Source organism: Petaurus breviceps, unplaced genomic scaffold (genome assembly GCF_028583685.1).
Source record: "Petaurus breviceps papuanus isolate PSGF00001 unplaced genomic scaffold, PetGlider_PUasm1.0 207, whole genome shotgun sequence".
NCBI classification, from domain to species: Eukaryota; Metazoa; Chordata; class Mammalia; order Diprotodontia; family Petauridae; genus Petaurus; species Petaurus breviceps.
In genome coordinates this window covers 24,506,052-24,527,580 of record NW_027185850.1, presented here as the reverse complement: position 1 = coordinate 24,527,580, position 21,529 = coordinate 24,506,052, and the positions used below count along the sequence as shown (strand labels likewise).

The 21,529-nt window shown below is 43.9% G+C and overlaps 1 protein-coding gene across 11 annotated transcripts in view; it reads left to right on the top strand.

Annotated features, from left to right (window-relative positions):
* Positions 1 to 21,529, top strand: part of LOC138164988 (oxysterol-binding protein-related protein 9) — a 161,575-nt gene that overhangs the window by 90,027 nt on the left and 50,019 nt on the right. The window contains exon 1 of one of the 11 annotated variants that reach the window (XM_069093021.1): positions 7,556 to 7,688. The exons of 9 other annotated variants lie outside the window; for them this stretch is intronic. In XM_069093021.1, the coding sequence (XP_068949122.1) occupies positions 7,662 to 7,688 (27 nt within the window). In that variant the 5' untranslated portion in view covers positions 7,556 to 7,661. Of the gene's footprint in view, positions 1 to 7,555; positions 7,689 to 21,529 lie in introns of those variants that run through there. One more of the 11 variants, XM_069093020.1, reaches the window with a different exon arrangement.

Below are 21,529 nucleotides of genomic sequence, written 5' to 3'. Positions count from 1 at the left end.
AAATGCTTTATTAACTTCTTATTTACATCATTCATTTCCACCAAATTTTGGGTTACAAATTTTCTCCCTGTTTTTCCCCCACCCACCGCCCCAAAATAGCAGTCCCACAGGATATCCCCTCCTCCAATCTGCTCTGTCCCATATTTTCTCCCATATACCCCTTTTGACTTTTCCAGTAGGGCATGGTGGATCTCTATGCGCCAGTGCCTGTATATATTATTTCCCAATTACATGTAAAATAGTATTAATAATAATAATAATAATGTGTGTGTATGTCTATATATATATATATATTTAAACATTTGATTTTAAAACTTTGAATTCTAGATTCATTCCCTTCCTCCCTTGTCACCCACCCTTATGGGAAGATAAGCAGTTCAGTATAGGTTGTACATGTGTGGCTAATGCAAAACAATAACATAGTAGATATATTGTAAAAGACTGACTATATTTCCCTCCCTCCTATCCCACCTCCCACTTGTTCTATTCTCTACTTTGATCCCATCCCTTTTCAAAAGTGGGTGCTTCCAACTTCCCTCCCCCCCCCAGCCTGTCCTCCCTTCCATCATCCCCCCTCTTATCCCCTTCCCCCTACTCTCCTGGAGGGTGAGATACCCTATTTAGTATTTCATTTCCTCCCCAAGACAAATTCAGTGAGAATAAGGTTGACCCATTCCCTTTTGCCTTCCTATTCTTCCCCTTCATTGTAACCATTTTCCCTTGCCTCTTCTATATGAGATAGTTTACCCCATTCTGTCTCTTCCCATCTCCTCTCATTATATTCCTCTCTCACCTCTCATCCCTTCCTGTTAAATTGGTCCTGTGCCCTCTATCTATGTATACCTGTAAACATATGTACACACATTCACATATGTATTCATATGCCCATATAGACATATATATATATATATATATTTCTATTCCCTTCAACTATTTTCATACTGAGAAAAGTTTCATCAGTTACAATTACTGTTTTTACATGTAGGAATGTTAATAGTTCAACTTTGACAAGTTCCTTCTTTTCCCTGTTTACCTTCTCATGCTTCTTGTATCTGAATGTCAAATTTTCTATTCAACTCTGGTTTTTTTCATCAAGAATGCTTGAAAGTCCTCTATTCCACTGAATGATGATATTTTCCCCTGAAACATGATACTCAGTTTTGCTGGGTAGGTGATTCTTGGTTTTAATCCCAGCTCCTTTGACCTCTGGAATATTATATTCTAAGCCCTTCGATCCATCAGTGTAGAAGCTGCCAGATCCTGGGTTATCCTCATTGTGTTTCCACGATATTCAAATGGTTTCTTCCTGGCTGCTTGTAATATTCTCTCCTTAATCTGGGAATTCTGGAACCTGGCTATAATATTCCTAGGAGTTTTCTTTTGGGGATCTTTTTCAGGAGGTGATCGGTGGATCCTTTCGATCTCTATTTTGCCCTCTGGTTTTAAAACATCAAGGCAGTTTTCTTTGAGAACTTCTTGGAGGATGGTTTTCTAGGTTCTTACTTTGATCATGGCTTTCAGATAGTCCAATAATTTTTAAATTATCTCTCCTGAATCTATTTTCCAGGTCATTGCTTTTTCCCACGAGATATTTCACATTGCCTTCTATTCTTTCATTTGTTTGGATCTGTTTAACAGCATCTTGATTTCTCATAAAGTCATTAGCTTCCATTTGCTCTAATCTAATTCTGAAGCAATGATTCTCCGCAGTGAGCTTTTGAGATTCTTTTTACATCTGGTAAATTTGGCTTTTTAAGGCATTCTTCTCCTCATTGCCTTTTTGAGCCTCTTTTGCCAATTGAGTTAGTCTATTTTTTTTTTTTAAAGCAGTTGGGGTTAAGTAACTTGCTCAAGGTTACACGGCCAGTTATTTCTGGGTGTGGTGCTAAGTATCTGAGCTGGATTCGATCCCCAGGTCGTCCTGACACTGGGGCCGGTACTGTTACTCACTGTGCTACCTGGCCACCCTGAGTTAGTGTATTTTTTAAGGTGTGATTTTCCTAAGTCAGGCTGTTGACTCTCATTTCGTAATTTTCTTGCATTGTTTCATTTCTCTTCCCAATTTTTCCTCCACTTCTCTTATCTGCTTTTTAAGGTCCTCTGTGGCCTGTAACCAGCTTGTTTTTTCCTTTGAAGCTTTTGGTGCAGGAGTTCTGACTTCACTGTGTTCCTCCTGTTCCAGGATTTGCTCCTTTTTGTCCCCAAAATAGGAGTCTAATGTTGGAATCTTCTGTCTGCTTTGTTTCCTTTGCCTGGTCATGTCGCCCCTCAGTAACTTGACCCCTGGGCTTTTTGCCACACTAGGACTCTGCCACCAGACAGGGGAGCTTTCGTCCTAAATGCTGGGGTTTTCTCAGCTGCTGGAGGTATCAGTTGGGTGCCCTCTCGGAAGCCTCCACACACTCTGGTAAGCTGGTCACACACCGCAGGACCTCCATCCTAGACTGCAATCCAAGCAGGTTAAAACAAGAGCGATTACTCCTCAGACTGGTCGCTTGGTCCCCCTACAGTCTGCAGGCCAGGAGCTCAAGCTGCCACATGGTGCTGGCTGGCTGTGCCTGGCATCTCAGCGGCTTCTCGCCTCGGGGGCGAAAGCCACACACTCCCACATACTGTGTCCCAAAGTCCAGACTGTACTGACCTCTCACTTCTTCCTTCCTGTCTATGTGTTGATAATTCTCGAAATGGCCACAGCTGCTGCTGATCTGGAGCCCCTTTGGCCTGGTGGCTGCTCCAGCCCAGCCTGGGGCTAAAACGTCAGGCCTGCCTGGGCTTGGCTCCCAGAGCCCTGTGCTGGCTGATTCCTGCCAGCCTGCTGGGCTGTCCTCAGCCGGAGGTTAGCTTCTCTGTGTCATTTTGTGGGTTTTGCAGCTCCATAATTTGTTCAGAGTCTTTTTACATTGATGGGGGAAGGTGGAAGTCGGAGCCGCTTGGAGGTCCTGCTTCTACTCCACCATCTTGACTCCCCCTGAGAATATGGTTCTCCCGTATTCATTCTTAATTTTGGTATTTTTGAAGTATTCCTGAATGACAGTAGGAACAACATACTTTACTTTGAGTGCAGTTGGTTAGTGAAAAGGATGAACTCTTTAATTCCAAGGGAGAGAGAATGTGGTGGTGAGAACTTGCCAAGGTCACTTAGCCTGGCGTTTCGGGCCTTCTACCACCTGGTTTCAGCCTTTAGGTGAGGCTTCTCTGGGCAGACACGTCTGTTTGCTCACAACCTTCTGTCTCTCTCATCCCTCCGCAGTAGCCTTTGCTTTCCTGCACATCATGTTCTACATACCTCCTCTTGATTGGAGCTGTACCCCCTCCTTCTAGGGACCACTCACTCACAGGCACTCACTCACAGGTACCACTTCCTCAGGGTTGCTGGCCTACCATATTATGGAGTGGTTATTTTTTCCTTCTTATTCTTATTGTCTATACCAGCCGTTTGGACCATACCATATACTTACCTTGATCTTTGCATAAATATTTGTCTAGCGTGACACCCTTAGAAGATTGTAATCTTTTATTGTAATCTCCTTGAGAGCATGGATCTGATTGGTTGGACTTTAGAATATATCAGGGGTTAATGAAAAGAAATCTGATAGGAACAAGCTTCCTTTCATTATGGATCCTTTCCTCTCTCCTTTCTTTCTCCAAGACCTGCATCCCTAGCCATCCTTTCCAGTACTGCCTATACCTTTATTCACACCACCCAACACCGCGGTCCAAGAGGCAAGGTCCTCTTTGCACCCATCTGCCCCTTGCACCGTCTCCCTTGCCACTGTCACTTAACGCCCAGAAGCTGTCTGTGCAGCTGATACAGCGCTGGGCCTGGAATCAGGAAGACCAGAGTTCAAATCCTGCCTCAGACACTTATTAGCAGTGTGACCCTGGGCAAATTGCTTCACCTCTGTGTGCCTCAGTTTCATCACTTGTAAAATGGCAATATTCATAGCATCGACCTCCCAGGCTTGTTGTGAGGATCCAAAGAAATAATATTTATAAAGAATTTTGCACAGTGCCTCACATATATAGTAAATGCCTGTTCCCTACCCTCTGCCAGATTGCCAAAGCAGTCCCTTTCTCTGGGAGTTTCTTACCTTACACTTTTTTTCTGGATCCCAACTCTTACCCTTACCTTAGGAGACTTCAGAATTCATGTTGAGACTTCCCTAAATACCTTAACGTCCCACCTTTTTTTTTTTCTTTCAGTCCCCTCGAATCCTGTGACCTCTTTCATAGGAATGATCACACTTTGGATCTCACTATTATTCACAAGGATTCACTTCCTTAATCAGAAGCTCAGACATTCCTCAGATCTCTCTGATCCTAGCCTCCTGTCTCTCCGTGTCTTCCTACACTTCCACTTCCATAGTCTGTTTTTTAGCTTTATTTTGGCCTCCAATCCCTCTGCCCCTTTGTACTTTGTACTTTCTCAGGCCTAGTATTTAGCAGACGCTGGATAAATGCTTAGTGCTATTATATTAGAAAGGGTTTAAAGGATAGTACTGAGGGGGTAAAATGAATTAGCTGATTTAAAAAAACAACATTAACAGGTTTTGGTTTTTGCAAACTTCAAATAATATGATGGAAAGCTGCCTAGTGGTAAGTTTGTCACCAAAAAAAAGTCCTTGAAGAAATGAGGGTACATATGACTTGAAAAATAGTGGCTGTTCTTAAAATTGGAGTGCTGAGTGCAAGTCCTTCGTTCTACAATATCCTCTTTAAAGCAACCAGACATGCTTTGGGAGAGACACAAGGGGCACAGGCCAAGCAGTCAAAGTGCCACCATCATTCGCTCCTCTCTGAGCCCAAGAGCCTCAGCAATAACCGTGTCCTCTCAGCCTTCTGGTCCTGCTTCATCATCAGCCAACCTTCTGGGAAGATGTGGCCTGGCCACGGCTCCTTCAGGGCCTGCAACTGCAGCCACGTCAGGTTGGGATGGCCAGAGAAGCAAATGCTCTTCCTGGAGTCTTTGACCCTGTCAGATCTGATAGGATTTCCTCAGTGGAGATGGCGTGAAAGAAGAGGCTACTGTACCCTGACGACCAGGGGAACCTTTGCACCTGGCTCGCTGCTGAGACCTTCCCTTGGTCAGACTGTCTTACTGTCCTGTCTGTGCCCCCAGCACTCAGCACATAAGAGATGGAGGAGGCCCACAGCTTGCCAACAGCCAAGAGGGCAGCAGAGTAGCAGGGCCCAAAGTCCAGATTCTGCTCACTTTTCTCCAGATCCCATGTCTGTGGATAGGCGACGGTGGTTCTCAGTGTGAAGTCAAGGCTTGCAGGAGACCTCTGAGAATGCAGCCATGGACGGCATGCCACCTGCATGTCAGCAGATTTTGCAGCCTTCCTTCTAGGACGAGGCTGAGCTTTTCTCAAGGAACTGACTGGTTGACTTGACTTTGTAAACGATTGGCCAGGCCAGCACTTTAGTGAAGTTTCTTGTCCTTCAGAGTCTCTGTGCTCCAGGCATTTGGCCTCAGTTGCTAAGCAGAGGAAAAAAGTAGTTTATTTAATACCAGTATATCTTACATCCTGCTTTTCTCCAGTTACTCCTAAACTATTTGTCATCCCTGTCAAAAAAACACTTTGGTTTTGAGGTGATTCTGAGCAAATGCCTCTTAACTATGTATAACTGGGCTTCTCTCACCTCCCAATGGGTCATATTTATTGTAAGAATGTGAATTTTAGAGTTAAATAACAATTTTTTCCTAAAAGGTCAAGTTTAACTGTTTGTAGGTATGTGATTTTGGCTCTTATTTAAAAGTTAGAATTTTATTTTTCTCATACATGCAGGCTTGGTTTAAAAATGGTATTTACTGAAGGTTTCCTGATCTCAGAACTTTAATTTTAATCTTGAACCAAAAAAAAGGAAACGGATTTAAAGGAGTAAGCAAAGTGCTAAGTGGAGGAAAAGTTAGTTTTAAAGGTTAGTTACTGATATGAACAAAAGCATGGAAGGACAGGTGAGCCGTCCAGTCTGACAGCAGCCTGACCAGGAAGGGTAGGTGTGGTGCCATTTCATGGACAGTCTTGCATCTTGGCTGGGACTGTGGGCTGGCCCTAGGTCATTGTTTGTTGGGTTTTTTTTGGAGGGGAGAAGGAAGGGCAATGGCGGTTAAGTGACTTGCCCAAGGTCACACAGATAGTAAGTGTGCTAAGTGTCTGACGCCTAATTTGAACTCAGGTCCTCCTGACTCCAGGACCCATGCTCTATTCACTGTGTCCCCTAACTGCGCCCCCCACCCCAATTGTTTTAATGGTCTGGGTGGGTGGTAGTAAGAGGCCTGTACTAGCATGCTGGCAATAGGGATGGGAAGACAATCAGCTAAATATGAGAAAATGTGGGAAAATGGACAGAACTTGATTGTGGGAGGGGAAGACTCAAAGCCAAGGTTGCAAATATGGGGAACTGGATGAATGATGGTATAACTGACAGAAACTGGAAGGTATAAGGTTAACTGGTGTGTTTGTGATTCTCTTTTGTTTTTCATTTGAAAGACTAAGAATTTCTCTGGTTTTGTTTTGCCAGCTGTTTATAACTGGAAAAGAACATGAATTATGTGTGGTCATTAAGACCATTTTTTGCACCGTTCTTTTTTCTAATTCTGTGATGCTTAAATCTGTGTGTAGGTAATGAATGTATGCAAGCATGCAAAACCCATAGTAGTAATACCGTCCTGGCAATTGTGTCAGGCCACTAGAGCGGTGACAGGCCCCTCGGGCAGCCCCGCTTCACCCACCGTGGCCTCGTGCCGCCTGGCGCCTCAGCTGGTGTGTGCAAGCCCCTGGGCTGCACGGGGGCCGGCCGCGCTCTGGGGCGCAGTTAGAGGCAGTGATCGGAAGCACCCCCGCTGGCCCTCTTTCAAGATTACAGTGAGCTCGAATGTTCTGTTTGATTCCGAAAGTTTCCTCGTCCCGCCGCTCCCAGGATACACAGGTGTCAGCGTGGGTCTGTGATCGGTCACCTGGGAGCGTTGACACAGAAGAGGCCCGTGCGTGGGCATGTCCGCGGCCTGCAGAATCACGGTTTAAACCGAGAAGGCGCGTGTTTAGCGAAAGTGTTTAGGGTGTTTAGGGAAGTGAAATGAACGCCGCGTGATTTGTTAGGAACAAAACTAAGGCCGAAGAAGCAGTTACTGGTAGTTAATTTAGAGGATTTGGGAAAGCCCAAGAAGCTTCATTTTCGCCGGGGGGATGCTTTGGGGGCGGGGGGCGGCCACCCTGGGCTCATGCCCCTCCTCCCCCCCCAGGGCCTACGAGCCCATGGGCGGTGGCCGGCCTTCAGGCAGCGCTGTGGGTGAGTCACGGGCTGTGCCGCCATCACGGAAAAACCCGAGACCCCGGGGAGCTGGGGGAGGGGCGGGGTGTTGCTCGGCCCTCTCCGACTCACGGCGACGCCCGCATACCAATGGGCGGCGAGGGCGGGGCCAGTGGAGGGCCCTGACCAATAGCCTGGCGCGTCTTTTCTGGGGAACGGAGGCGGCGGCCTCAGCCAATGGGGGCCGGGCCCGCCCTGGAAGGCGGAGGTAGAGGGCGGTCCTGGGGGAGGGAAAGGGAAGGGGAGGGGCGTCGGTGGCTCAGCGCCCCCGCCCCCCGCCGCCCTCGGCTGCCCCCAGCCGGTGGAACCCGGGACTCCGGTGGCCTGAGCGGCGCCTCAGTTGCCGGATGGATCTCCTGAAGGTCTCCTGCAGCGTGAGTGCCTGGGGTGAAGGGTGAAGTGGGCTCTCCCGAGGGTGGGCAGGGGTGAGGAAGCCGCTTGCGGGGGCCTTGAGGAAGGGTCCTCTTCTCCCCCTCCCCCAGCACCTGTGCCCGGGGGTGGGGGGACGGCGCAGCCTCGGCCTTCCCCTGGAGGGCGCCCCCCCCCCCGGGGCCGGGGGCCTGGGGGCAGGGGGGCCCCCCCCCCCCGCCCGGGGGAGGGGCTGGTGCCGGGCTGGCGGACTTGCGGACCGAGACCTTCCCACGCCGCGGCCGCGGGGCTTCGTCTGCTCGGTGCCAGAGAAAGTTTGTGCCCGAGGCTGCGCCTCTTGCCTCAGCTGGGTCTCAGACCCAGGGCCCCGCGCCCCGCCCGGGCATCTCCTGGGGCGCAGCCTAGCCTGGAGTCGGGGTGGGGGGTTCGCCGGCTGTGGGTCCCGCATGCCCCCCCCCCCCACCGGGCACGAGCCGGACCGGACTATGGAGGAGCTTGTGCCCCTCGCCCTCCTCGGGCCTGCTCGGAGCCCCGGCTCCCCGGAGCCCTGCCCCTCCATCTCCGGGGCTCCTCCCTCCGACCCGGCCGCCTCGGTGCTGGCGCGGCCCGTACTGACGGCGAGATGAGGGCTCATTCCGGGGTCATCTTTTGTGCTTCTGCGGTGACCCCGGCGTTGGGGCCGCCGGCCGGAGCCTGCCCTGCCCCTTGGTGACTTTTGCCTGCCAACGCTCAAGGTTTGTTAGGGTTGAGGGGTGAAGAAGGGATGCATTTCCTTTTCCATGTTTTCTTCCAGGATTTATTTAGTTTTAGTTTGCAACATTCAATTCCACAAGATTTTGAGTTTCAGATTTTCTCCCTATCTCCCCTATTTCTACTAGCCCAAGATGGTAAACATTCTGATTACCCCTGCCCCGAGTCTGCCCTCTCTTCTCCTTCCCCCTCACTTTCTTGTAGGGCAAGATGGATTTCTGTGCCCCATTGCCTGTATATTTTATTTCCCAGTTTTACATTAAAGCAATTTTTTAACATTTGTTATTAAAACTTTGAATTCCAGGTTCTCTCCCTTCTTGCTTCCTCAACCCCTTCCCCCCCATTGAGAAGACAAGCAGTTCGATGTAGGTTATGCATGTGAAGTTATGGAAAATAAAGAAAGGCATTTCTGGGACTGATTTTGTGGTGGATTTCCCTTAGAATCACTCATGTGGAAACTGCCCAGCTGTTTGATGTCACTCGAAGTTGATTCTGTCAGATTGGGAAGGGGGGGAGGCACATGGGGATTGAAATAAATTGATCAAGATTAGAGAGAATTGAAGAGGATGGAGAAAAGTCAATAGAGAACTGTAGTCGTTAAGTCATTCTGTAAGCATTTATTAAATGATTGCTATATGTGCCAAGCCACTGTACTTACAGACATCAAGAAGCAACTTTGGTATATTGTTCCAAGTAATGCAAATAATATGTTATTTTTGTCCAGGAGGGCATGCAGTACATGCTGTTCACTGTCATGAGAGACAAATGTAAGAATCAGAAACAGTAACAAAAAGACAGCTGCTATAAAATGCTCATCCCAATACATCTTTTATTGTCTTCACTCCCGATTATACTTTGTCTAAAATTGAGATAAATGGTGAAACACTTGGTAATCTTTAAAGTGTTACATAAATGTGAGCCCTTATTGTTATCATCATCGTTTATGGAGGCCTTGACTCTCAAGATCAGTAATTCTTTCATTTCTCTGCCTGCCTCCCATTGATTCCCTGCATTCAGTGGGGTTGTTGGTTTTTATCGTTGTACCTGCTATACCTATCTGAGTACCTTCTACTCAATAATTTTTGTTGAGTTGATCTCCATTTTCTATGCTTAGAGTATTCTTCAGTGATATTGGGTGCTCCTAATGGTGATTTTGAAATTCAAAGATTCAGTTAGGGAGTAATTTTGCATTTCCGGAAGATTTTTCACAAAAGGTTTGCAACAAAAGAAACAGCATGGCATAGTGAACCTAGTTCTGCTCAGGGAGCTAGGAATACTTGGGCTCCCATCTAGTCTCTGCTGCATTCTAGGCTCTACCACCCAGGAATTCCTCTTGCTGCCCAAATCACAGAGCTGCCACCTTCTTCAAAGCTCAACTCCTACTCAAGAAGAAAGCATCTTCTTGGAAGGCTGACAGGATGAAGCTTCCTGGTTCATTCAGAAGCATTCATTAAGCCCTTGCTTCATTCATGCCAGGCATCAAGCTAAGAGACCTGGCAGTGCAAGGACAGAAGTAAAGCTTCCTTCCCTCAAGAGGCATACTTTCTGGTGAGGGGAGATAGCAAGTACACACACAAATCTCTATAAGATTCAAGATTACTACAAGGGATTTTGGGACAAAGGAGTGAGAGAGAGAAACAGTGACAGTGGGGGTGGGGGTGTGTGTGTTGTCCTTCCTATATATTTAATGGTGCTGAAGGTGAATTTTAAGGGAAACTAGAGATGGGGGCCAGGGGCGTATTGCATTCCTGGCCTCCAGGGGCCGACTTGGTTTGTGGGTAACTTTGAGTAGGCCATATGGCTAGATCATAGTGTGTGTGGAAGAAAGTAATGTGTAAGATGATTGGAAGGGTAATGAGGGTCCAGGTGGTGAAGAGCTTTAAATGTCAAATAAAATAGTTTATATTTTGTCCTAGAGGTAATAAGTAACTACTAGAATTGGAATTGGGGGACAATATGATAAGTCCTGTGCTTTAGGGTAATCACTTATATAGAAAATGGATCTGGTGGGAAAGATTAGTGCATTTTTGAAGAGATTTCTAAGACACCCGAAGGACATCCAGTTTGAAGTGCTGAATATAGGATGTCTAATGAGCAACTCAAATTCATAGGGCTGGGTGTCAACTATCAAGTGAAGAGAGCTGGTGAAGTCACTAAGTGGGGGTCTAGAAGGGAAGGATACAAGGCTTCAGGACTGTGCTTTGGCACACCCACTAACTAGGGGCATAACATGGTTCAGCAGAGGGGACTGGTAGGAAGTGGTCAGAGAGAGAAGATGAGAAACAGCAGTGTTCCTAAAATGCAGAGGATTAGAGTGTCCAGAAGGAATGGATAATCAACAATGTCAGATGCTATGGAGATGTCCAGAAAAATGGGGATTGAGAAGCCATGAGATTTGATTAATTAGTATTTAGGAACTCTGATTTTTAGATCTCTTGACATCTTTTTTGCTTTGTGACTCAGTTCCACTGGGAGGAGGAGGTTAGGGTTTTTGAATTTGTTCTAGAATGAGAAACAAGCCTCTATCACCAACTGCCTTGTCTCTTGTACCTATCTTTCCGGGATGGGGGTGGGTGGGGTGGGGGGAATAGAGATTTTGTGGAGGTTAGATAGAAGAGAGAGTTTGGAATCTGGGAAGGTAGTTAAGAGATTATTGCTATATATAGTTTAGGCCAGAGTTGATGAGGATGGAGGGTGGTGGTAGCCATTTGAGTGAGAGTGATGTTGCCAAGGTATTAGGATAGGACTTGACAAGGATTTGGTTATGGAGAATGGGAGGGTGTAGGGGGATGACTGGAAGGATATCTTTCCAGTATGAAAGAAATGTGGGGGTTGTAAGCATGAGGTTGCCTGGAAGAGAGCCTAGATGCCTTACTTTCCCATACTCCAGCCAGCCAATCAGTTGCTAGGTCTTAGCAAGACTCCCTCTCCAGCAGGTGTGGGCCCTTCATGGCTTCTCACCTGACCTTTTTCAAGTGCCTCCATGTTTTATCTCAAGTCTCTTGACACTTCACTCTCTTTCCTACATAGCAGTCATTTTTTTTCCCTCCTAAAGTCCCAGTCAAACTCATTAAGCTCTAATGGTTCCTTATCACCCCCAGGATCACATGTAACCTCTGTGACCTTTAAAGCTCTTTGCAGATTGACTCCCACCTACCAGCACATTCTCCAAAGCCTTCATACATGCCATACTCCTGCCACAGTGGCTTACTGTGCTGGTCTCATTTCCTGTTCCACATGCATGGAATGAACTTCCTCCCTCTCTATCCTTTAGAATCCCTGTGTTTGCCCCATCTTCATGAAACCTAAGGTTCTGATTCCTTCCAGGCACTGGTGCTCATTGCCTTGTATACTTTGTCTGCTTTTATGTGCACACCATGTCTGCCCCTGTTGAATATTAGCCCTTTTGGGACCAGGGAATATTTTATTTTTATCTTGGCAGTCCAACAGTACCTAGAACCTAGGACTTAATAAATGTTTGGCATTTTCTGGATAAATGGAATTTTTTTTAAAAAGGTTCCAAGAAGAACAAGGATCTGAATGGGCAGAAGGAAATTGAAACTTGTGTGAAGGGAATGAGAGTTGAAATTATGATTACCAAAAGGGAGAGGCAGCAGGAGTTGTGGTCTTGCAGCTATTCTTAGAAGCTCTTTGCTAGTGGAGTACCCTAGAGATCTGCCCTTGGCCTTGTGTGGGTTTAACATTTTCATCACTGACAGGGATAAAGGCATAAAGCCCACATATCCAATGTGCAGTTGGCACAAAGCTGGGATCCAGAAAGATCTGGACAGATTAGAACATGGTGCCTGCTTGAATAAGATAGAGTTTAATAGGGGTAAATGTGAAGTTCAAAGGTTTTACAAACACAGGCCAGAGATAGGGTCAGACAGCCACCTGCATGATGCAGAAAAGTGAGTATGATTTAGTTAACTAGAAACCCATCATGAGTCAGTGTGAGTGACTGCCACGTGCCAGGCTCCAGGGGTAACAAAGGTAGAATTGGAGTAGGCCCTATCCTCAGGAGCTTCCATACTGATGGGGAGCCCCTCTCCTCTCCTTTCTAGACTCTAGAGCCTCCCGATTGCTTCCAGGATCAGATGTAAATTCCTGTGTTTGGTGTTCAGAGCAGTTCATAACTTTGGCCCTTCTGCTCCCCACACCTCCTTATGCCTTCTTCTCCACATACTTTGAAGTTCATTACTCTGCTCCTCTCACATGGCACCAGCTCTGGGCATTTTTGCTGTCTTGTCCCCCATGCCTAGAATTCCCTCCATCCTTATTATCTCTTGTCTCCTGGCCTCAGCTAAAATTCTGCATTTTGCAAGAAGCCTTTTCTAGTTTCTTTTCATTCTAGTTCCATAGCTCTAAGGTTATCTCCTTTATATAATCTTTATATATCTTGTTTGAACATAGTTGTTTGCATGTTCTCCTCCCTGTTAGACTGTGAATTCCTTAAGAGCAGGGACTGTTTGCCTTTCTTTCCATCCTCAGCCCTTAGCACATAGAAGATGCTTAATAAATGACTATTGATTTGAAGAGCTTTAAATGCCAGACAGTTTATATTTGATCTTAGATGGAATGGGGTCTGCAGGAGTTTGAGTAAGGTGGTAACATGTGCAGACATGGCTTTTGGGAAGTTCTCTGGCTGCTCTCTGGAGGACAGAAAGGAGTGGGGGGAAACTGAAGTTGGGGAGATCAGTTAGGCCATTGCCTTATTCCATGTGAGGGTTAATGGGCCTCACTAGTGAGGCAGCTGTGTGGGTGGCAGGAAGTATAACACTTTAGAAGCTGACTGGCTGTTTGATGTGAGTGGTAGTGGAAGGCTGGTGGGAAGAACACGCAGAGGCTCCAGAGGGAAGCTCATTGAGTTTTGTTTGGGACATGTTGAGCTTGAGGCATCTAGAAGACATCAGGTGAAGTGTCCTTGTGTGCAGCTGGCATGCAGAGCTAGGATGTGGATCTGAATGAAGAGAGGTTGGATGCCTGGGACTAGGGAGTGAGCTTATCCTGCCTTGGGAAGATATCTGTGGAGTAGGCAGTGTTCAAAAACCGTGCAGAAGGTGGAGGCAGTCCCTTTGACTTTATGCCATATGAGAATCTTTCAAAGGAAGCAAATCTATCTAGTGTCTTGTACTAGAAAAAAAACTTAGGGAGAGGACAAGAAAGCTCCTTTAATTACTTGAATGACTGTCTTGTGGAAAAGGGATTAGATTTTTACTGCTTGGCCCAGGGGATAGAATTAGATGGGACCAAAGCTGCAGAAAGGCAGATTTAAGTTTGATTGAAAAAACTCACTCACTAATAGTGAGAGCTCTTCCTAGGTTAAATGGGTTCTCTTGGGAAGGAGTGAGTTCTCCTTCACTGGAGAATTCTTTTTCAGCCCTGGCTTGCCATTAAATAGCCTTTATGATTCCTTTACATCTCTGACAGGGATTTTGATTCTTCCTGTTAGGGATGAAATATCAAGAGGAGGCCTTGGTCCTGGAATGTTCATTTTTGTGAAATATCTTTTCTCACTGTAACTGACCTAGAGAATGAGTGACAAAAGGAGGGAAGTCAGTGTCTGTATGAGGGGCTTTTTTATAATAGATGGAATTGTTACTTTAAAAAAAAGTAAGCCCTTTTGCTTTTGTGTCATTTCTGCTTTTTGTGTCATTCTTTTCCCCTACCCTGTGTGTTTCAGCAAACACAAACTCACACCTTATCTGACAACATATACCACATACCCCACCCACCTTAGTTAGCCCTTTTCCCTTTCAACCAAAGTGGTTCAATTTACTAATTGCTTCTCTGTGCCCAAGCTTAGTCATTGTCATCACGCAGGGTCCTTTTGCTGTCTTCTTGTTCTTACCTTGTTGTCATTGTTGTAAGATCTGCCTTCTTCACTCTGCATCAGTTGATGAGTCTTCCCACAGTTCTCTGATTTCCTCACATTTGTTATTATTTGGATCCAAAATTTCATTATGCTCATGTGCCACAGTATGGTTGGCTATTCACCTATTTCATCTATTTTCAAGTAGTCTCTCCTGATGAGCCTATACATGTTTAAGAAGAGGGTGACCAGGTGAGCAGTAGGTGTCTCTTCACATCCGGTTTTTGCTTCTGTCCCTTGAGTTTAATTCCAATGTGTATTAAATGCTTGCACTGAATAAGGCACAGAGCTAGGTGCTAGCATCTAAAAATTAAATATTTTCTGCCCTGAGGAAGCTTACACTCCACTGGAAATCATTTTCCTTTGATTCCTCTGGACCCAACTTAGGGTCCAAGTTGGATGGAATTGTGGCTGGGTAGATGGTCATTGAGTTTCACCGTTATTAACTAGATATTAAAATGGTTTACTTAAGAATGTAATTTTTTTCTTTCTCTGTTCAATTCAGCAAATAAATCTGTTTTTTGCTGTTTACTGCCTGTGTGATCTCTGATTTAATCTTTTGCACACTAATTGTCTCCTGTAGTCCTAACCAGGGGATTGGACTAGGTGACCTCTAAGGTCTTAGCTCTAAGTCTGTGGTTCTCCCTGACTGCCTACCTTGGACCTAGCTCTGTGCCAGATGACAGAAGGGTACACAGAAACTGTGTATATGATCCCTGACCATAAGGTTTAGACAGGGGACATAGTATGTAAGTGTGGGACAATGAAGCACTTTCAACATTCATTTCCACAAGATTTTGAGTTACAGATTTTCTTCCCATCTTTCCCCTACCTCCTGCCCCAAAATAGCGAGCCTACTGAATATGCTATTCCCCCAATCTGTTCTCTCTTATATCCTCCCCCATCTCCCCCCACTTTCTAGTAGGGCAAGATAGATTTCTATACCCCAGTGCCTGTATATCTTATTTCTCAGCTGCATGTAAAAAAAAACCAATTTTTTTAACATTTGTTTTTAAAACTCTGATTTCCAGATTCTTTCCCTTCTTCCCTCCTCACCCACCCCCACTAGAAGATAAGCAATTCAATATAGGTTGTACATGTTTAGTTACACAAAACATTTCCATAGTAGATACATTGTGAAAGACTGTATTTCCTTCCATCCTATCCCGCCTCCCCCAGTTATTCTATTTTCTCCTTTGACTCTTTCTCTTTTCAAAAGTGTGTGCTTTTAACTACCCTCTCTCCCAAATCTGCCCTCCCTTCTATCATCCCCCCTCTTATCCCCTTCCCCCCTACTTTCCTATAGCGTAAGATACCCAATTGAGTGTGTGTGTGTTATTCCCTCCTTAAACCAAATTCAGTTAAAAAAAAAAAAAAAGAGTAAGGTTGTCCCATTCCCTTTCACCTTCCTGCTCTTCCCCTCCACTGTAACAGTTTTCTCTTGCCTCTTTTATATCAGATAATTTACACTATTCTATCTCTCCCTATCTCCTCTCATTATATTCCTCTCTCACCTCTTAATTTCATTTTTTAGATATTGTCTCTATTCAACTGATCCTGTGCCCTCTGTCTCTGTATACATGTACACGGATATACACACACTCACATATGTATTTATACACACATATACCCTTCTATATAAACATATATATGTATGTATACATATATACATATGTATTCCCTTCAACTATCTTCATACTGAGAAAAGTCTCATGAGTTACAATTATTGTTTTTCCATGTAGTAATATAAATAGTTCAGCTTTAATAAGTTCCTTATGATTTCTTTTTCCTGTTTACCTTCTCTTGCTTCTTGTATTTGAAAGTCAAATTTTCTGTTCAGTTCTAGTTTTTTTCATCAAGAATTCTTGAGAGAGGGGAGGCTAGGTGGTGCAGTGAATAGAGCATTGGCCCTGGAATCAGGAGGACCTGAGTTCAAATACAGCCTCAGGTACCTAACACTTACTAGCTGTGTGACCATGGGCAAGTCACTTAACCCCAATTGCTCTGCCTTCCCCCCCTCCAAAAAGAAAAAAAAAAAGAATGGTTGAAAGTCCTCTATTTCATTGAATGATCAGATTTTCCCCTGAAGCATTATACTTAGTTTTGCTGGGTAGGTGATTCTTGGTTTTAATCCCAGCTCCTTTGACCTCCAGAATATCATATTCCAAGCCCTTCAATTCCTAAGTGTAGAAGCTGCTAGATCTTGTGTTATCCTGATTGTGTTTCCACAATGCTTAAATTGTTTCTTCCTGGCTGCTTGTAATATTTTCTCCTTAACCTGGGAACTCTGGAATTTGGCTATAAGATTCCTAGGAGTTTTCTTTTTGGGATCTTTTTCAAGAGGTGATCAGTGAATTCTTTCGATTTCTATTTTGCCCTCTGGTTCTTGAATATCAGGGCAGTTTTCTTTGAGAATTTTTTTTTAATTTTTTTAATTCTCTAATTTATTAATTTGTTTCCTTTTAGTTTACAGGATTCAATTCCACAATTCCTTGAATTTCACATTTCGTCCCCCTCCCTCCCCTCCCCCCCATGGCGGCTTATAATCAAGTATAGGATCTGTAAATACTTTCACATTATACAATGGTCAGGTTATAAGGATGGATTGTACCAGCTGGAATGAAAAATGGTAAAGAGGACATAAAATCAAATAAGAGAACGAAAAAGATCAGGTATTTTGCTTCCACCTGGATATAAATTTAGTTCTTTCTAGTTCTTTCTCTGGATGCATGTTTTTCTCTCCATCATGCGTCTTTTGGGATTGACTTATATCCCTGCATTGTTGAGAAGAGTCCAGTCTATCAAAGTTGGTCATCACACATATGTTGTGTCTGTAATTGTGTACAAATTCCTCCTGGTTCTACTCTTCTCACTCAGCATCAGTTCTTTTAAGCCTCTCCAGGTAAATATGAAGACCGCCTGCTCCCCGTTTCTTATAGCGCAGTAATATTCCATAACATGCATATACCACAACTTGTTCAGCCATTCCCCAATTGATGGGCACCCCCTTAATTTCCAATTCTTTGCCACCACAAAAAGAGCTGCTATAAACATTTTTGTACATATGGGTCTTTCTCCCATTTCTATGATCTCTTTGGGATATAACCCTAGGAGTGGTATTGCTGGGTCAAAGGGTATGAAATTAGTTATAGCCCTTTGGGCATAGTTCCAGATTGCTCTCCAGAATGGTTGCATCAGTTCACAACTCCACCAACAATGCATTAGTGTTCCAATCTTAGGGAAATGGATGAATATTTAGAAACATACAAGTTGCCCAGATTAACTGAAGAGGAAGTAAATTACTTAAATAATCCCATCTCAGAAAAAGAAATTGAACAAGCCATCAGTCACCTCCCTAGGAAAAAATCTCCAGGGCCAGATGGATTCACTAGTGAATTATATCAAACATTTAAAGAACAATTGATTCCAATACTCTACAAATTATTTGGGAAAATTAGTGAAGAAGGAGTCCTACCAAATTCTTTTTATGACACAAATATGGTACTGATACCTAAATCAGGAAGAATAAAACAGAGAAAGAAAATTATAGACCAATCTCCCTCATGAATATAGATGCAAAAATTCTAAATAAAATACTAGCCAGAAGACTACAGCAACTTATCTCAAGAATAATACACTTTGATCAGGTAGGATTTATTCCAAGAATGCAAGGATGGTTTAATATTAGGAAAACCATCAGTATAATTGAGCATATCAACAATAAAACTAGCAGAAACCACATGACCATCTCAATAGATGCAGAAAAGGCTTTTGACAAAATACAACATCCATTCCTATTAAAAACATTAGAAAGTATAGGAATAAATGGAGCCTTCCTTCAAATAATAGATAGCATCTATTTAAAGCAATCAGCAAGTATTATATGTAATGGGGAAAAGCTGGAAGCATTTCCCATAAGATCAGGGGTGAAACAAGGGTGTCCACTATCACCCCTCTTATTCAATCTGGTACTAGAAATGTTAGCAGTAGCAATTAGAGAAAAAAAAGAAATCAAAGGAATCAAGTTAGGCAAAGAAGAGACCAAGCTATCACTCTTTGCAGATGATATATCCTAGAGAATCAAGTAAAAAACTGCTTGAGACAATAAATAAATTTGGCAAAGTTGCAGGATATAAAATAAACCCACATAAATCCTCGGCATTCCTATATATTTCCAATGAAATTCAACAGCAAGAAGTAGAAAGAGAAATCCCATTTAAAGTTACTGTAGACATTATAAAATATTTGGGAATCTACCTGCCAAAACAAACTCAGGACCTGTATGATCATAACTACAAAACACTTTTCACACAAATAAAGTCAGATCTAACTAATTGGAAAAATATCAATTGCTCATGGCTGGGTCGAACTAATATAATAAAAATGACAATTTTACCTAAATTAAATTATATATTTAGTGCCATACCAATTAATTTACCAAAAAACTACTCTATAGAGTTAGAAAAAATAGTAACAAAATTCATCTGGAAAAATAAACGGTCCAGAATGTCAAGGGAATTAATGAAAAAAAAATGCTAGGGAAGGTGGACTAGCTTTACCAGATTTCAATCTGTACTATAAAGCAGCAGTCATCAAAACTACTTGGTACTGGCTTAGGAATAGAGGAGTGGATCAGTGGAATAGATTAGGCACACGAGATTCAGAAGTCAACGACTACAGTAATGTATTGTTTGATAAACCCCCAGACCCTGGTTTTTGGGATAAGAACTCACTATTTGACAAAAACTGCTGGGAAAACTGGAATATAGTATGGCAGAAACTGGACATAGACCATTATCTAACACCATATACCAAAATCAAGTCTAAATGGGTTCATGATCTAGGTATAAAGGTTGATACTGTGAGCAGTCTGCTAAAACAAGGAATAGTTTACCTATCAGACTTGTGGAGAGGGAATGACTTTATGACAAAACAGGAATTAGAGAACATTATAAAATGTAAAATGGATAATTTTGACTACATGAAATTGAAAAGTTTCTGTACAAATAAAGCCAATGTAACCAAGATTAAGAGGGAGGTGGGAAATTGGGAAAGAATCTTTACAACCTATGTCTCTTTGAGAATTTCTTGAAGGGTGATTTCTAGGATCTTTTTTTGATCATGGTTTCAGGTAGTCCAATAATTTTTAAATTATCTCTCCTGGATCTATTTTCCAGGTCAGTGGTTTTTCCAAGCGAGATATTTCACATTGCCTTCTATTTTTTTCATTTGTTTGGATCTTTTTTATGGTATCTTGATTCCTCATAAAGTCATTAGCTTCCATTTGCTCCAATCTAATTTTGAAGGAATGATTCTCTTCAGTGAGTTTTTGAAATTCCTTTTCCATCTGGTAAATTCGGCTTTTTAAAGCATTCCTCTCCTCATTGGCTTTTTGGGCCTCTTTTGCCATTTGAGTTAGTCTTTTTTTTTTTTTTTTTGCTTTTTTGGAGAGGGTAAGGTAGGGCAATTTGGGGTTAAGTGACTTGCCCAAAGTGACACAGCTAGTAAGTGTTAAGTGTCTGAGGCTGGATTTGAACTCAGGTCCTCCTGACTCCAGGGTCAGTGCTCCACTGTCCACTGTGCCACCTAGCCGCCCAAGTTAGTCTATTTAAGGTGTTAATTTTCTTCATTATTTTTGGGGTCTCCTTTAGCAGGCTGTTGACTTGCTTTTCATGATTTTCTTGCGTCATTCTCATTTCTCTTCCCAATTTTTCCTCCACTTCTCTTACTTGATTTTCAGAATCCTTCTTGAGCTCCTCCATGGCCTGTAATCAGTTCATGCAGTTTGATGCAGGAGTTTTAACTCTGTTGACTTCTTCTGGTTCCATGTTTTGATCCTTTTTGTCCCCAAGAAAGGATTCTGTGGTTTGATTGTGCTTCCTCTGCTTGCTTATCTTGTCAGCCAATTACTTGACTTTTGAGCTCTTTGCCACAGCAGAACTCTGCTTCCAGAGTGGAGAGAGCTGTGTCTGAAATTGCTGGAGTTTTCACAAATGTTGTCAGAGCTATGAGGAGGGCTCCCCCTCTACAGACACCCCAAGCTCTGGCAGCTAGCTTTCCTCACCGCAGGACCACCGCCCAAGACTGTGACCCAGATCCAAGCAGGTCAAAGCAAGAGCTATTACCCTTTGAATGGTCGCTTGGTCTCCCTACAATCTGCAGGCCAGAGGCTCTGGTGCCTTGCTGCGTCTCTCCCTGGGGTAGTCCCAGCACAGTTCCCCACTGACCTTTTACTTTCTCTTTAGTGTTTATGGGTTGAGAAGTCAGGAAACTGCCACAACTGCTGGTGCTTCACTCTCCTGAAGTCTGCTCTGCCTGGTCTGTGTCGCTGGTTGGGACCTCCCCAGGTCTGGGCTTGGTGTGGCTCACGCGGGGCTGGGCTTGGCTCCCATCTTGGTGCGATGGCCCCCTCCTGCCTTCAGCAGGAGATTTATTTCTCTCTGTCACTTGGTGGGCTCTGTAGCTCCAAAATTTGTTTAGAGTCATATTTTACAGGTATTGGAGGTGGTTGTGGGGGGAGCTCACAGAATTTCCTGCTTATGCTCCTCCATCTTGGCTCTAATCAGGTTCCAAAGGTAGTGATACCTTAGGATGTTAGACAAAGGAGGTTGGGTTGGAGTAATTGGGAGAAAAAGAGATAGAATAGGTTTTAGAACTTGAAGACATCTTAGAGGTGCTTTCAAAACCTTTCCTCCATCTCCTTCAATTGTTCTGTATGGGGCTTCCCTTTTTTAGCAAGACTTCCTATGCCACTGCTTCCTTTTTTCTCACTTCTCAACTCTTTAAAATTTGATTTCTATACTCATCATGCAACTGAAACCCCCTAAAGTTACTAGTGCTCTAGAGTGTTATCTCTGATGGCCTTTTCTCATCCTTACACTTCCCTACCTCTTTGTATCATTTCCTGTTATTGGTCACCTCAACTGCCTGGATACCCTCTGCTCTTGGTTTTTCTGAGACAGCTAGGGCCCAGTAAGTACAAATATGGAATCTCTGAAAGGGTTAGCATTAGTTAGATTGGCATTGCAATATTTCTGTTGGGCAGAACAGTGGCCATGTTTTATATAATTATAACTTCCAACAGCATGGACTCAAATACATGCAGCCATTTCAGGAGGATCTCTTATTCATGTTAATTGGAATCTGGCTCTGCTCTCTCAGATCTCCTCCTACTTGTCTGACAACTCCCTGGTTCCCTTACTGGCTCGTCATACATAAGTCTCA